At 39.7% G+C, this 17,912-nt stretch overlaps 2 protein-coding genes across 5 annotated transcripts in view; both read left to right on the forward strand.

Moving 5' to 3' along the window:
- Positions 1-17,912, forward strand: part of LOC137286178 (fibronectin-like) — a 263,485-nt gene that overhangs the window by 211,358 nt on the left and 34,215 nt on the right. The gene's annotated exons all lie outside the window — the stretch shown is intronic.
- Positions 1-17,912, forward strand: part of LOC137286175 (receptor-type tyrosine-protein phosphatase H-like) — a 298,258-nt gene that overhangs the window by 132,259 nt on the left and 148,087 nt on the right. For 3 of the 4 annotated variants that reach the window (XM_067817873.1, XM_067817867.1, XM_067817872.1), the window contains 6 exons: positions 1,494-1,781; positions 2,884-3,030; positions 3,467-3,751; positions 4,391-4,543; positions 8,577-8,861; positions 10,653-10,769. In XM_067817873.1, coding sequence (XP_067673974.1) covers positions 1,494-1,781; positions 2,884-3,030; positions 3,467-3,751; positions 4,391-4,543; positions 8,577-8,861; positions 10,653-10,769 — 1,275 coding nt within the window. Of the gene's footprint in view, positions 1-1,493; positions 1,782-2,883; positions 3,031-3,466; positions 3,752-4,390; positions 4,544-8,576; positions 8,862-10,652; positions 10,770-11,748; positions 12,031-14,083; positions 14,378-17,912 lie in introns of all 4 variants that reach the window. The other variant, XM_067817868.1, reaches the window with a different exon arrangement.

Raw genomic sequence — 17,912 nt, forward strand, 5'->3', positions numbered from 1 at the left:
TGTCGCTTTTTGATCCCTTATTATGTCAAGATATAAGTTGTGAAAGAGCACTTAAATTTCTTTTAAAAATGTACATACAGTTCTGATTCTGGTAAAACATGAATGTGTAAATATACAGAAATTGCATCCAAAATATGGCAACATGGTGTATATGCATTCGTGGCAAAATGTCTTCCTTTTTATAAAAAAAATTACCTTTGATACTTTATATGCAACGTGACATTTACATGTCATGTTGACATATGTGTGTTGATAAGTCAACAGACGTTGTCATTCACCATTCTATTGATCCTTATTTGCTCTTCCTTCACACTTTTTGTAAATTCAGTGAGATTGCCACAATGGTGAAGCATTCACCTGTCAGGCAAGTCGTTAAGGTTCGTTCCCCCAAGTGGGTGTACTGAATAAAGCCAGCAGCTGGTATTTTCCCATTGTCATTCAAAAATGGTATTCTGATATTAATGTTGATAAACAGGTTTTGGAGATATGAAAACAAATAAATTCTGTAAAATTCTAGGTATATATGCTGCGTCAAAAACTAAAGAAACGCATTGATAAAACATATAACACTCCGCGGATATATCTAAACTGAGGCAAATACCTATATTAAGTCATCACGTAGCTATAGTATCAGTAATTATTGTCGAAGTGACTGGTATAATCGGCAAAGTTATATTTCGATTATGTAACATGGGAACGTTAACACATGTAACATGCGATCAGGCGTTCCCCTGTTGAGGCGTTCTACCTCTGGTTCTAAGCACATCGAGAACACAGTTCATGGATTTTCGTACACATGCACATGTGTCACACCGACAGTGTTTTTTCTCAATGAAAATTTCGTTTCTGTTAGAAGGGGCACAACATGTCCTCGTCATCTGAGTGATTGGGTTAAATGTAAAATCCCATCGGCTGCATTTAAGCTATTTCGTTACTATAAGATGTATACAGTTATCATAAATAGACTGAAACTAGGATAAGCTGCCAACAAAGCACAGCAAAACATCACGATTATCAGAGAATCGTTCTAAACCTGCTGTGTAACCAGGCTACAGATCAATGTTCAGTCACCATACCAGGGAATGTAGGAACATATGGTGCTTCGACTACCTGCTTAGTACCCCAGTTGGATTTACAACAGTTGAATAATTAGGTACAGCTTAACAACTTAACGAACATTGACACCGTCGGACCGCTGTAAGTACGCACTTGAGAATATCGCATCTACCTGAATATCTTCTTAAATCAGACCTGTTCACAATCACCTCCCTTCATGAGAGCACTGTTTACGACTAGCAATGGCATTTGAACATGCATATTTTCATATAATCCACTAACCTACAAGACAAACCAAAGTATATGTACGAAACACATATGACGAAGACATATAATCACTACTCTAAGGCAGACTTTCACAATCCTTTATAACACTTATCGAAGATATTAATTGGTGGCCTTTCCAGTGTTATCAGTGTTAATGTGTATACTTTCAGCTAGCCCATTAAAACCCACTATCGCAGGGACACCAACTATAGGAACGGGTAATATTGACATCACCTGGACCAATACCGATGCCACTGGCGAGTACACATCCAACTATACAGTAACGTGGTCTCAAGGAACTCCCGGATCTCCAGCATCTGTTCCTGCAAGCCAGAAGAGCTACAACATCCAGTCTTTGTCTCCAGGAACAAGATACACTGTCACAGTTACACACACCATCACACGGGGCGGCAGGAGTCAGACGATTGACTCGGATTCCCGGGAATTTACAACATCAAGTATGCAGTTTTGTAGTTTAGCCATCAGTTTTATCCCACCAAGACATAAATAGCCACGTTTTGTATTCACTACCTGACAACTGATAGGTACTATTTTTACTTTGTGTAACGCTAAACATTTCTGACATATATTTTTGTGATTAATATGTTCCTTAAGAATCATTTAACTCTTGCAAGATCAATTCATGGTTAATTGCCTGTTATGACCAGCAGAAGACAATGAAAACAGTTTTTTGTTTTTTGTTTTGAGGTAATGCGTATGGTATATGACTACCACTTGGGTTTGGTGGATTCCAAATAATTGGCTTGAAACATCACAACTCTGTGACCATTTTTCACAACACAGTATGAATTCTTGTAGTTCATCAGTGGCCTGCAAGTGTTGAGGTGCAGGTCACTTTACCGTGTTAGCTGCAACATGCTGCTTTGTCATCAAGAGAACATGTAGTACAGCACCGATGGTGGTTTCTGTTATTGGAGTTCTGTATCGTATCCCCGTGCAACAGGCTGCCTGTTCACCATCGCGTTGACAACCCGCGATAGCAAATAACACTTTGTTGCGACGTGCAACCTTTTATCAATATTCCCGCCATCGTTACGCTAGGAAAAGGTCTCACACGTTGTATCCGTATAAGGAATCGTCCTCTTGCAATTGTCCTTGCCGTCCATATAACATGTGGCTGGTCAAACAGATATCATACCTCTTGTTGTTTGTAACCATGCATATTTTCGAAATATTCGAGATCTAAAACTTTCGATTATGATAGTATTCCATTACAACGCAACCTGCAGTATCTAATGTGAAGCTATTGGTTGTAATACTTCACGAAACTTTCAATAAAGCATTATGGGGTCTCAATATCGTTATCTAAGGGCGTATGTCTCAGAACTAAAGCATGTTTACTTATGGATGCCACACCACTTTGCTCAAAAGCTGTTTGTTCCATAATTTTTTTAAAACGTTTGATTTAGAGGTGTACGGCACTGTCAACTATTCTGCAATGCATTACCAAAGATCATGTAGACACGCGCGAAAGAGGGGCCACACTTTCTCAAATGCAGTTCTTTTCACTGCTGTATTGATATCACACGTTACTTTCAGGGCAAATATTTGGTGGAGTATGTACTGGTATAGACCAATGCGACACCTCTGTAACGAATATCGAGTGTGTACAGACTACAGTGACAGAGAAGAAATGCCTCTGTAAAAATGGGACGTACGAGTCATCAGCATCATCTTGTACGGAAAGTAAGTATTGTATGGGAGTTCCTTTACTTACATCTTAGTTTTTTTGTACGGAATCTTCAGTTCAGCGGTGCATCTTGTTCTATAAACCGAGATATAACTGACGCATACGGCACTTATAGATGTAACAGTATACTGTTTCTGACACTGTGCTGTTGTACTTTACTTTTGCTTGACAATACTACGACGATTCGTACCAAACGTCCCATTGTAATATAATGAAGAAGCTCTCACTAATAAAATATCTTGCCTCTGTTCTAAAATGTCATTCAAACAGATGGTTCACGAATACTGATGTTCATAAATATAGCAGGGTTTTTCATCTCTTTTCAAAGACATACATAACTATACCTTTATAGCCAAAATTCTTGTAGGTGATAATTATCCTCGATGGTAGGCGTTTGCTTTCATTTATCAATGTCACTATCTCTACTTTCAGCTACCCCACTAAAACCGACCATCACAGGGACACCGACCACAGGCACATTCAATATTTACATCAGTTGGACCAATACCGATGCCAATGGAGGGTACACATCCACCTATACAGTAACGTGGTCTCCGGGAACTCCAGAATCTCCAGCATCTGTTCCTGCAAACCAGAAGAACTTCAACATCCAGTCTCTGTCTCCAGGAACGACATACACCGTCACAGTTATGCACACCATCACACAGCACAGCAGGAGTCAGACGATTACCTCAGACCAAAGGACATTTTCAACAAGTAGATAAGTTACACTTCTTCACTCCCAGAATTGTCACAACTTGACCACAGATTAGGCTTATCAGTTTAAAACTCGAATGTAGTCCTTTGACTTAAGATCTTAACAAATGACAGTAAAACACTCGTTCGTTGTTACTGAAGTCAAAGAGTGCGTGCGAACGGGTATTGGCTTCGGCCTTTAATTTTCCTTCCAGGGACACTTTGTATGCATAATAACACAACAGATATCAGAGGAGTTAAGGCATATGTATGGTACTATGACCTGCAATATATGTAACTTTACAAGTAGGAACATACGTCCTTAAACTGATGAGGATATTGCTTATTATTTTCTTTGGTCTGGTTATTGCCTTCCTTTATTGCGTGTTGGTACAGTCGTCTGGGGTCCCACAATTTTTGGTGCAGACAGAAACCTATGACCATGACTTCGTGTTAGGCACGACGACGTTTGTCTAAGCTATAATTATGTTCATGGGTTTTACCGTTTGATAAATGTCCTAGAAATCTATCACAGTACAAAGCAGTGTTGAACCAAACAAATTCATCTTCTTCGATTAGTTTGTTTAATATCTGTTTAACGAACGTTCATCGCTCACGTATGTGTCAGACCGTTCTGTACTGCCATCATGTTACTTTCAGAACAAGTCTTTGGTGGTGACTGCAATAACCAACTCTTGTGTGACAACACTACAGACCCCAGCATTGAGTGTATACCGACAACAGGGCCAAACACGAAGTGCCTTTGTAAAGATACGATGTATAAGCCATCATCATCAGTACCGTGTACGAACAGTAAGTTGGAGATGGTTGAGTTCTTACTTTTAGTTGTTGACATCTATAAATGTTCCATGTAATTGTATGTAATTTAATAGGTTTTGCAATGAACGAAGACTGAATTATAAATGTGAGCAGCACCTAATATGCTGCGCATCTTTTCATCTGACATGCATGTCAAATGTCAGTAGCAGGATTCTCGTAGTTTCTATAATCAAATGATATCTGCTCAGGTACTACACAAAATCACAGCAAATTTGCTCGAACACCATTATTAATGTTGTACAAAATATTTTTCTTAGAGCCTAGATGTTAAGTTGTTCGTTCGTTGTGCTGAACACCGGGTTCGATTTACCACATGGGCACAATGAGTGAAGACCTTTTATGGTGTTCACCGTTGTGATATTGATGGAATATTGCTAATAGCGCCGTCAACCTAATCTCACTCTCCCTACGCTTATATTTTGTATGTGACGGACAATTCGGAATGTTAGTGACACTGACAAAAGGAGAAATTTCAGTAGTCTTGCCACCCGCTCAGGGGTGAGAACGGCTAAGGTAATCGAATGTCGCTAATAGCGAACTATTTCCCCAGGCCAGTCTGGGACACCTCTTCTCTCTTTGCTTTATACCCGCACGTGCGTCATGAACGGGTACTTGAGTGGGTGTCTACGATCCTCTCTCTCGTTTGGAGTGAGTGTGGGCGTATGGTTTTAGAATGCTTTTAGTAGAGGTCTCAAACCCAGGTCTTCAGGGTGAAAAGCAAACGCTTTAATCACTTGACTGCCCCACCGACCTGAGAAATACGGAAAGCTTCACCAATGTACCTGTTTATAAAGACTACCATTGTTGACAATGCTCACTACAGACTCATATAACCCTGAAATCTACGGAGAAACAACTGAAACCTTTAAGACATGTAAACAATATTTTGTGACCTGTCATTCCTGTTGATCAAATAACCTGAAATTTGAAGAGCACGTTTTTGTTTTGGTCATCTTATCTAGTCGTTATACGGCCTGTTTCATATTTTACTGGGTATATGTCGTTCATAGTGGTCTCCCTAATCTGTTCAGATTTTCTACAATGCAAAAGACAAGTCAAAACCTTTTTTCGACTGCAATCTCATCCGATAACGACAGTTGTAACAGACGAAAAACAACAGATGTAGGTTAGCTTCTCATTTTCTTCCTGACTTCTTCTGCGTCTATTTTAGTTTGATACGCGCAATGCATCTTTAAATCATGGTACATTTTCGGAATATTAACGCTTATTCAGACGTAACTTTCGGCGATCAGTTCGTGTGGTTTTCTCGGCCTTTGTGTTTAGCACCAGATCTGTTTCACCGTTGTTGTTTGCTCAGTCGGTAGTGGTCAGTGTTATATGAAATTACATCTCTGTGACAAACGATTGCCGACAAGTCAGTCAGGATTCCGAGCGCTTTCAATGTCCTCGCAAGTCACTCATAATATGTCTGTTGCCATGAACACGTCTTCAATTTCCGGTTTTCTTAGGTGCCATAATTCGCGAGGAAGAGTTGTGTGGATAAGACACACACTATATATGTTTCTGAGTTAGTCAGCACTATACGCATGCTCATGGGTTCCACTAAAATGGTTAACGTCGAATTCTCGAATAAATTCGGGCCTTCCGATCAAATACGAATACTGCAGCGAGCTGGAGCTGCTTTAAACCTAAGTGCATTTAAATGCATTGTTTTCTTCACTCTCCACGTATCGTCCCTGGAAATTCCAGCCAGAAGATTCGGTTCTTTTTCGTAAACATTATGCTGATGTCCCTCATTGTCGCAACGTTTCCGGAGACTGTTGATACATTTCTATGAGTAAACATTTCATTTCCGTGTGCTCTGTCGATAATATGTGACTTTATAGTAGTCCCATATTTCAGCATTTGTAAGAGACCTTATGTGCACGTCCGCCGAGAACAGTTCACTACCACCTGATTCGCTGGGTCTGCTACGCTACGCTTCGACACTGACCTCGTCCATGGCTACCGAATGTCTACTATGGTTATGTTCACGATGTCATGACAATAGCGAGTTGACAAGAAATATCACTTCACATGCAGGTGTTGAAAATGGTGGGTGTGTGTGTGTGTGTGTGTGTGGGGGGGGGGGGGGGGGGGGGTGTGTGTGTTTGTGTGTTATTGTTTCGTGTCTCGAAACAGCTTAAATAACGTTGTTGTTTTCGTGCTCTAAAAGCAACGATAGACTTTATTGTGACGTATGCTAAGAAAAAACTGGCACCCGCCCGATCTCGGGTTTTACTTCTATAGAAAATATATGGCATGTCGCCCAACAGTGTAGGTCGCCACTGACTGCCGTTCGGTAGTCTCTGTAGGATCAGTGTTGAAGAGTAGCGCAGCAGAACTCAGGAATCAGGCTAACTCACAAATGCAGATGTTATAAATTTACATGTATAAACCTTTTTCATCAATTTCCCATGTCTACTTCAACACATATTTGCGTACCTTTCTTCCAGGGCAGTTACCTGTGTCGACCTGACGATAAAAGAAACGACATTAATGCAGGCCCCTAACTTTGTGGTGAAATGAATGACATTGTATTTTTTACATATAAGTGTCGGGATATCAGCATTTCTACACAAGATCGATCACTTGATTATCTGGTTTGTTTACAGACCAGCGTAGAATGATGACAATGGTGCTGCATGGCTATAAATACTAGGGCTGTGCAATATCACCGGTTCACCACTATTTACCGGTCCAGACACGAAAACGGATTCGTTGATAGAAAACCGGTATTTTGACATGCATTCGGAAAAATTCGTAAAACACGGAATTCTTCGGAAATTTCCATTTTTGTTATGCGTTTGTTGTAAAATGGAGAGTCCAATCAGTTAATGATAATTGATATCTTATATTTCCCGACTAGGTCAAGTTGCTCTCTAAAATCTCGGGGATTTTTGAGAGTACAGAAACTAGTATCCACTGTGTTGATATTAATTTGTTCTTTTCACTGTTACACTTGTGCCAGATACTAATTATATATTATTTTGTCATGATTCACTTTACAAATCAAGCATTAACTCGATTAGAAGTAGTTGTTTGTACTGATTCCTTTTGTTTGAAACTTCGACGCGAGAACGATGAGATGAGAAGATTTGTCATGTTGTCTTTTGATTATATGTATATCGGTACTCGAAGAAGTTAATACCCCTACAATAATTTACTAAATTTACATGCATGCTATATTTAAGTTATCTTACATTACATTATCTACTGCAGTTTCTTTTATTTTTAAATGCAGAGCATTACTGTTATATGTTTGACGGAGCGTGCTTCTTAGGAGGCATCTTTAAATAGTGTGATGCTACATGCAGTAAAAAGAGGATGTCATATTGTCCATGAAGCAGCCGTGTTCACTGAATTCTTTGTGCATGGATGTCATTGTTTGTGCATACAATGTACAGTATCGCAGTAAAAGACATCTGTGGGAGTATTCAAAATAGGTCACATATATATGGATGGCCCACTGTGTGTTGTTGGGTTTTCAGGTTTAAGGGGGTGCATCCATGTAATATTTTATTTTTACCTTTGCATCAAATGTTACCCGTTTATAAGGATAGGCAACACTGCCCCCTGTAAGTGAATGACGTTCTTAATTCCATGTCTTGTCCATGTCAGGAAAATACTCATGACGATGTAGGTGCAGTCATATATGTGACAGGGCCGATTTGACAGGAGACTGAGCATACATTTATCATTCATACCATTGTTGAAAGGGAATGTTCAGTCATGTCAAGTGTGTTTATCCATGTTTATGTCCGTTAGCCAATATACAAGTACTTTTCAAAACATAATTCATACAAAATATTTACAGTAGTTACACATTCAGTACTTTTTGCCTTTTTTAGACCATGAAACATATTTACATACTTTTGAGCATTAGTGTATATTTGTTGCTCTTGATTAATTCTGTGATCGCCTTTGTTTATTCGCGAAGGCTCAATTAATCCCGTCATGACAGTGTAGGCATTTTTGTCACTGATGTGAACATAATTGATTTCAGTTGGTCCACTAAAACCAAACATCACAGATCCACCATCTACAGGAACAACTAATACTTACATCAGCTGGACCAACATCGATGTCACTGGAGGGTACACATCCACCTATACAGTAACGTGGTCTCCAGGAACTCCAGCATCTCCACCATCTGTTCCTGCAAACCAGAAGAACTACGATATCCGGTCCCTGTCTCCAGGAACAACATACACCGTCACAGTTATGCACACCATCACACAGTACGGCAGGACTCAGACGATCACCTCGGACCAAAAGACATTTACAACAAGTAACCTCGTTACACTTTTCCCTGTCATTATTGTCACAACTTGATTCGTTATTACGTTTATTACTTCAAGACTTGAATGTGCTTTTTGCATATCAGAAATACTCAAAACCTATGAGTGAAAGCTCGCACATCGGCATGGAAATCAGACCGAGGGGTTTCACTCACTCCAGTAGTTCTATCATCTAGTATTACCCCACAAAGACATAACTACTGACTTAAAGGCTTCTTGTATTCACAACCTTACAGTTGTGTCAGTATTACTTAAAAGTCAATAGGAAATCCTTTTGATTTCCGGAATTCTGTTTGCGACAATTTATTGGTGAAAAGTCATTCACGCACGCGTCTTAATGAAACCGTCTTTAGTAATCTTCAAAAACCAATCGTTAACGTAGCCATCTGAAGAAAATCAAAACTGTAACACCGAGTTTTAGTGTTTTTGGTGTGATCTCTTTTTGTTGTTCTGTTTTATAATTAGAGGTTCAGGTGAATGTTTAAGTATTGCAACTCACATCATATGTAGTTGCTTAATTATGGTAGCTGTAACTTTTTAACCTTTGAGCAAGTGTACATATGCACATATGGCATCTGTTGTCCTCGCTCATATTTAATTATTTCTATTGCAGTCTTCATTTTACACCTGCAACTAGTTCATCACGATGTTGACTTAAGCAAGATATTGTATTAAAGTCTTACTTTGTGGTGTACCTTAACATGTATGTAACACTGAACTATATCAATTATTCATTACATTACATTACAATTTATATGTAAAGTTTTATAAATCACACAAACAGAATGAAGAGAGACAAATACAATTACACCCAACAATACTGAGGTATACCGTTATGCGTTTGGTGAATATGAATATGAATATGTTCAAAAGAACACTAAGTTCACCGATTTCCATCTTATATTCCAATCATTATTTCATTCTAACATACAGCATCACTGGAATATGTCCGCTGACATGGCTCTTTTGCTTTAAACATGTATTATCTCGTTTTCCTCCCGGTCTGATCCTGGGCTAAATGCTTCTGGTGTTGAATAGGGATAGGAACTACATAATGTTTATTTAGCGGCTGTTGTTGTCACGCCACTCCTGTTCAGACGTTGTTTTACCACAGTTCACAGTGAAAAGTTAACACTTACCTTGTTCTTGCATGTGTTTATGTCGGTGTCAGGTTAGGGGCGTCACTAGATATCATTACCTACAGACACCCACTGACAAACACGTGCTTATGTCGTGACATAGTAAGCATGAACGCTGCATTATCTGAATGTTTCTCATACGTGTTACTGAAAACTATATAAACCTTCAGCGACACGAACTATAACCATGATTATTAAAAATGCATACAAGGTAAGTTCATTCACCCATGTTAAGACACAATGCGGAAATCTACGGACATCAACTTGAGTATGTGATCAAACTAGTAGCTGTATATACTAAATCTGGAAATTGTGTCAACTTCAGCCATGTTAATGCCATGTTGGTAGTAAATCTTTACATGGCATAGATGCGGGGAATAAATCAAGTCCTCAGTAGACAATATATCGGATGTAGGTTCCAATGTATATGATTACATATATGACTTTTATTCTGCTAATAAGCCATACGAACTGATTAATTACGTGTTGGTTTCACAAACGTCTCGAGTCCTTTGTCTTCCAGAAACGTTGATATATACTTCATCAATGTCACATTCATAACGAGAATATCTTTTCTGTTCTTTCATCACTATTACGCCATATTATGGATTGTCTCTGCAGACTTAGACTCAATGATTTCAGGGATTGGCTACAACGAAACCTGCACACAAGGTTTGTGTTACCATGCCAATGCCAGCTGTTACAGCGGAAGATGTCGCTGTGATCCGAGATTCTACCGAAGTACAACCTGTGTCAGCAGTAAGTGGTTTATATGGATGTCTATGCAGCTTTACACGTGAATTTCGGATTCTGACTGGCTCATTTCTAATTCGGCACAGTAGTATTCTGACTGAATCTAATGATAGCATGCGTGTGAAAGTTGCACCTGCAATATGCCGCTCGGTAGGATAAATGCTTGTCCACCGTCCATTCAGGTCCACGGGGTAGTTAACTCTCCATGTTAACCTGTGGATGAGTTATTAGTGTTCATGTACATTCGTCAAACCCTTTATCGTCATGGTCCCGAAATGGGGATGTCAGGAGCGACCCTCAGCATATTCCAGCCATTGTATTGCCCATGATCGGAAGTTTCTCTCTCAGTCGAAAATCCATGCCACTCGATCTCGGTACTTTCATCAACTTATATTGCAGTTTTCTGGATGAACATGAACATTGCCAAGTTACATATGAATTAACAAATTCAACGGACCTCCGTCGGAATATCTGAAAGTAAATGATACGAAAATCACGCAAAATAGTCACGACTCCAGACATTGTGACATCGTCAGTATAAAATGCTAGGGCATTTTGAATATTACTTAACCCTAACAATGATCGAATTGCGTAATATAGCGACTTTTTTTGTTGTGGAAATCACACGTAATAGCGATATTTCCGCAATAAATTCATTTGTCAAACCTCACTAACTGCATATTTTGCTGTTGTAACAGCTACACAAATTGCTTGAATGTTTCCACAACACAAGCGTATATCCGTATGGTATGGGCGAAAGAAATGCTGATGAGAATGAGGTACTTTGTTCTAGTTATGGTCTATCATGTTTGAATCAGACATTTGCATCACACCTTCATGACTTGGTGTGACAATGTTGAAAACATGTTTTTCTGGCAGTCTCTCCCTGCCTTATCTGCAGTGATTTTATCCACCAAGTTCTCATTGGTGAAAGATGTTTCCTGTATTGAAGTGAAGTGTTTCGTTTCTGTTCGTGTCAATTCAGTCAACCACCTTAAGCCTGTTACTGTGGCGGCCGACGTACAAGACACAAATACCATCACAGCAACCTGGCTAGCTCCTCCTAACGCCGTCGTCACGGGGTACCTGGTCACGGTTCTACCAGGGGATATTACTCCGATCAGTGTCGACAAAGACACCAGGACCACGCCCATTACAGGCCTGACGCCAGGGAGACTGTACACTGTGAACGTGAAGACAAGGGTTACCTACCTACAAGGACGAGATGAGATGACTGATGCCCTATCTGCAGCTCCACACCGAACAAGTATGTACTGGACACTTAGAGGTTCTTCTGTTCATTTGCATTTGGTTGATAATGATGACGTAAATAACAGAAATCAATGTGCTTACACCTGCGTAAACCTAATTTTAAGCGTTAGTGTTTCACTATATAAATGTGTATTGCCGAGAACTATAAGGATATGTAGGAAACAGCAAACTGAAGATATCAGTCGAACTATCTTATCAGTGATCTGCTGCTGTTCTTTTTCGGTGTCACTTTTTAAGGTCCACGTATGCATTGCGTGTGAGAGAACACCGTCGGTATGATGGAATATTTTATAAAGACATCCACGGTTAAATAGGAGTGGTGCGGATGAATCTACTTGTTATGTTTCTTATCTTCTCTATAAATCTTATATATGTATACGATTCCAATTCACGTGCATTTGTTGATGAATCATTGTGAACTAGTAATATGTTACAGTTATTCATGAAACGGTGAACATAATTTGTTCCAGCGGCCTCAGGCGTCACAAGCACATGCAAAGGCAAATCAACTGTTCACTTTAAATAAACAAGAGCGTGCGAACACATATGGTACAAGTCAAATTAGGTCTTTGCATCATATCATTTTTTGTCACAGATGCAGCTCTTTTGAAAAGTGCATCTACAAAAGTGCACTGAAGTGTACATTTAAGGAGGTCAACCCCTTGATCCCTGTTGATCTCGGGCGCTACATTTCTTACCTTGATTGACACAAGACATTTTCATGTGCGCGAATTACTGATGTTGAAAGCCAGAATTCGAGTCTGTTGCTTGTTGATAGAGCAATTTGGATGTCTGAAAATGTGTTCTGAGAGTTCAGATTTGAGAACAGACTGAAGCTTTCTGTTCTTTTAGTCTATGTTGGAGGGCCGGCAAGTTTCGCCAATATGGCCGCTTCCACAATCACACCTATATGCATCTTCTGAGATCGCGTTCAGTCTGGTTGGTGCCATCTTTTCTCTTCGCTCTCAGGATGGTTTTCAAAGTTTTATCAGAATAAAATGTCACATCAACACAGGCAGTTCTTCTAAGGAGTCGGTTGATGTGATGGCTAATCTGGTTTAGTTTTAAGCCGCTTTTAGCAATATCACTGCCGGGGACACCTTAAATGGATTTCACACATGATACCATAAGGAGATTCGAGCCTGACCGTAACGAGCGAACGCGTTCCACTAGGCTACCCTCTCACTCACTACGAAAGCCAAAGAGAGAGATTATACAATCTCTCCCATCTTGAGGGACAAACAGTGTTTTGGGCCAGAACACTGTCAGTTGTTTTTCTGATGTTTTGTACACCCACGTAGTTGACATAAATGATGAGCTACCGAGTCTTAACGATAATTAACCAATTTTCTAACAGTTTTAAGCTTGTCAGAATATGTTTTCTAATTTAAAAAATCCAGTCGACAGCCAGATGCCATTTATTTACATATCGCAGCGTCGGTAACTATCTTCCAAACAAGATAAATGATATTTTGTACATTTAACATGGCGGTACGAAATGTACGGTGTCTGATGTAGGGCTCTTTGCAGCAGTGTTATACCCGAGCCGATGGCAACTAATAGCACTGCTAGAAAGAGGCGTTTATCAGACCGTATTGCCATCGAGAGAAACATACAATGTATCATGACAGTAAATGTTGAACATGCATTGGTGTTGTGTATGCATTAACTGGCCAACACAGTATTTACACAAGAAGCCGGGAATGTTGCTGAAATCTTTTTTGTCATTTTTCACCACTTATGAATGTTTGATCAGCGTCACAAGCGAGTGTAGGATGCTTTAGGAGCCTAACGGTTAACACAGAAGAATGTAGACGAATAGTAAGCACATGATGTGCAGTTCCTGGTGGATACTAGATTCTGTGTAAGGTTTAGGCTTTTCTAAATCCATGAACATATATGCGGGGAAATGTGTAACTATGTAACTAATCTTAGGTCAGCACATTATTGCAACATTATATCAAATGGCGTCGTCTTTCATTTATCATTTACCATCTCGCGGTTTGGATGAGATAAATGTCGCCTCCAGAATACTGTGACCATTACAGCCCCGGCTTCTGTCGTTGGCCTTGATATGACCAAAACCAACAGGACAGCTCCAAACATCACCGTTGTGTTCGCCAAGGCTACTGGGGATGCAGACAGTTATCTTGTGACACTGAGTGGGCGGGATGGAGATCCATACATCCAACAACATCAACCTGCAAACACTGGGCAGGGCCTCATCTCTGTCGTCTTCACTGGTGTTGTTCTAGCTGTATCGTACAACCTGAACATAGTAACTCAGAGTGGGAACATGCAGAGTGTACCCTATACTTCTGTGATACGAGTACAGTCAAATCGTGAGTAATGTTAAACCCTAAATATGTAGTATCGTAACATCCATAAATGATGCAACATTTCGTACTGAATATCCAGTACGCTTTCAGACAGTACAGATATATTGAACCGTGTGTTTTTAAACTATGACTCACGAATAATATGTTAAATGATATAATGATACAATGTGACAATTTGTTCTGTTAAATCATCTTACCATTCATACAACATTCATCAATCATGATTCCATCGTTCACCTCAAGTCATATCTATTAAATGTTTTACACATGTATGAATCCTGAGGGTTATGTGAAAAGGCACACCTGTTTTCAAATACACGTTTAACCATTTTCAAGTTCCAATATGTATCGCATGTACCTTTATACAAATCTCCGAGATCTATTAGCCGCTTTTATTGTTCCCAATACCATATTAGGAAGTTGAAGCAAAAATCGTTTCGTAAATAGCCTGGTATATATTTTTATAATGCTAAAAGATAGCAGGTGCACATTGATTATGTCTTCAGCTGCCGGAAGAGTTGCCAATCTGAAGTCTTTTGGCAATACGCCCCGCACTGTCGCCGTGGAATGGAGAAGACCAGTCAACCCGGAAGGGTATATCTATGAATATGTCGTCGACGTGAAGACGGGTAGTCCCTCAGTGTGTGTTAAACAGATCATCATCAACTGCACTGAATGTAACAGAGATCAGCTTATCGCTGTAAGCATGGAATATCGAAATATCTATTCATTCGTACTTCATTGAGCAGTCAGTCACGCCATAGATAAGTCAGTCACGGCATTTCATAGAATATAATTATAGGGTTGTCTAAGAATAAGAAATGCATTAGTGGATCATGTATAATGGCAGAGGAAGGTTTGAGATTGTGAGCACCAGTTATGACGGTCGTACCAGATGCGCACGGTAAAAAGCATCGGAACACCTAAATAGCCGTATATACTCCAGTCATAATTATTTTTGTTTGTGTGATTATTCTGAACATTTGGCACCACACAGTTATTTTAGGTATGTACGTGCTACGATCCAGTCAGTAATCTGTTCTTACAGATTGATAATCTGGAAATTCGTTGTTAATAAGCAAATATTACCTCCTTATCTGTTAAGGACGGGAAGATACAGCTCGTCACACAGAAAACAAAAATCAACGAATGACGTTAGGCGCCGTCAGCGTTCAGATCGACCACTACCACGAATCGTAACACTTAAACACATGCGATTTCAAATTCATATGTCTGTATGTCGTCATCTTAGCGTTTCATTCTCAGACTATCATAGCTCTCCCAAAATACTTTTAGACTTGTCTCCGGGTGAATATCTTACCGTAGCAGTGTCCTTTTCAAGAAGCCACTCTCTAAACGTCAACATGTGATGTTTCAAGATACCCTGAAATAACTATCTAGTGGGAATTCTACAACGTTGACAGCACACTTGAACTCCGGTGATTCTGATGTATCAGCTATGTTAGTACTGCCATTTAGCTGTTTTGTATTGTCCTTTAGCTATGTTTGTATAGTCCTTTAGCTATGTTTGTATAGTTCTTTAACTATGTTTGTATAGTCCTTTTCGCAGTCAGACATGGAGATCGAATGTGGAACAACCATGACTGTGGATATAGCCCAGACTGACATTGAAAACGCCACCCACGTCATACAACTCAACATAACAGGCCTGAACCCAGATACATTCTACACCGTAGACGTGGTAGCGGTTAATGAAGACGGGCCTGGAGAAATAGACCAAATCAGTCTACACACATCCGAGGAAGGTGAGACAATACTATAACAGTCTTCAATATTGGTTTCATAGCGATATATTCAACCGAATACATAACTAACCATAACTATATTCTAGCTGAGCAATCGATTTAAGACTTGGATATCGGTGCTTAATCAATAGGGAGATCATGAACGCATGAGGTGAAACAAACAACGCAGTTGTAGGTGACCTTTCCTTTCATGCGATTGCGATTATTTTCTGGTCTTGGCGGCTTGAAAAGATATTTATTTCCTAAAGATCAACACATACTAACTGCCAAAAGAAGCTTTAAAAATATCTAAAAAATGAAATAATTGGAATGAAAAGTAGTTTGTAGGCCCACAAACCAATGAAAACACGTCGACAGGACACAGCAATCCTCGATACAATATGTTTTGCATGTAAAGATGTGAAAATGCGAAAAAATCAAAATCATGTGGCTCGTTCAGTATGAAAACTGCACCTTCATGGTGGTTATGAAAAAAGGCTGGCCCATCACTCACTGCAATATAGAAAACATAAAAGAAATGCCACACCTTACAGCTGCAGAGAGAGAACAAGCCAACGTAAAAGTCCAGATCGGAGTCACCCACGCCCAAGATGCAAGTATCTTCGGTGACTGTCACCAGCTTGAAGCAGTCTCTCCGATAAACTGGGCAGACCTCAGACAAACCGAGGTCAGGAAGACTCAGAATTTTTATCCCTAACGAGAACCGGGATCTGCGTACCTTACACCTCTCAAATCGATTCCTCGATCAGCGATCAAGTCAGTGAACAGACTGTCAGCAGGTGACTCCGGGATCATACTGACCACTACGAGGACAGTTACTGACCGCTAAACATCGTCGTTGGGCACTGACATGGACCCGAACTGTACACTGTTGCGTTCGCAGCGACCTGACTGGCAGAGGGTCGTCTTCAGTGATGAAAACAGGTTTGCCTCGTTTAGGACCGATCGAAGACAACGTGTTTTGAGTGAAGAGAGGCGAGGAGAAAGAAAATTCCAATTTTCATTCCAGTTATTTCATTTTTGTGTTTGTAAAGTTTCTTTTTGCCGTTAGTATATGTTTCGCATTCAAATTGTGATTTTTTCCATTTGAATTGTAAAAATGCCTTTGATTCAGAAATAACTTTATTTTAGAAAAATGTGGAAAATAACAATATTTTCTAAAACTGTTAAACACCATGGCCGATATCATCAGCCCAGTCTAAGACGTTCTATTCGTGAAGTAGTCTACTGGATCATCCAAAGGAGTTTAGTGAATATGTAGTACAAACAAGGTTCAGTTCACGTGATTTCTTTTTGTTTGTATTGTAGTTTGCTCACTATTTCATTTGAGGTATGAATTTGAACCCAAGGCATCGACTATTTGGTATTCTTAAGAGTGTGGAATCAGTGATTGCATATACAAAAACAATAATGTTTCAATGTTAACTGGACCTGAACGATGCCCTGAATATATCATTATTCATTTCGAACAAAATTCCACACATTGTCTCTCAGATCCTCAAATCTCGCCAACACAGACCATCATTGCAGCAAAACAGGAACGCACATCATGCGTTCTTGAAGTGCATCCATGTGAGGTTCATTTTCAGTTTAAAATGCCAGAATATTTAACTAAGCAAAATATTGAGAACCTGCTGAATACTACAGAAAATATACTTAGACAAGAACTGTATTCCAGGTGCTGCTGACCCTACAAACTTCAAGGCAGTGAGCAGGTCATCAAGCGAGATAACTCTGTCATGGGATCCTCCACAACCCCGACCTGGTGTGAC

Source organism: Haliotis asinina, chromosome 6 (genome assembly GCF_037392515.1).
Source record: "Haliotis asinina isolate JCU_RB_2024 chromosome 6, JCU_Hal_asi_v2, whole genome shotgun sequence".
Lineage (NCBI taxonomy): Eukaryota > Metazoa > Mollusca > Gastropoda > Lepetellida > Haliotidae > Haliotis > Haliotis asinina.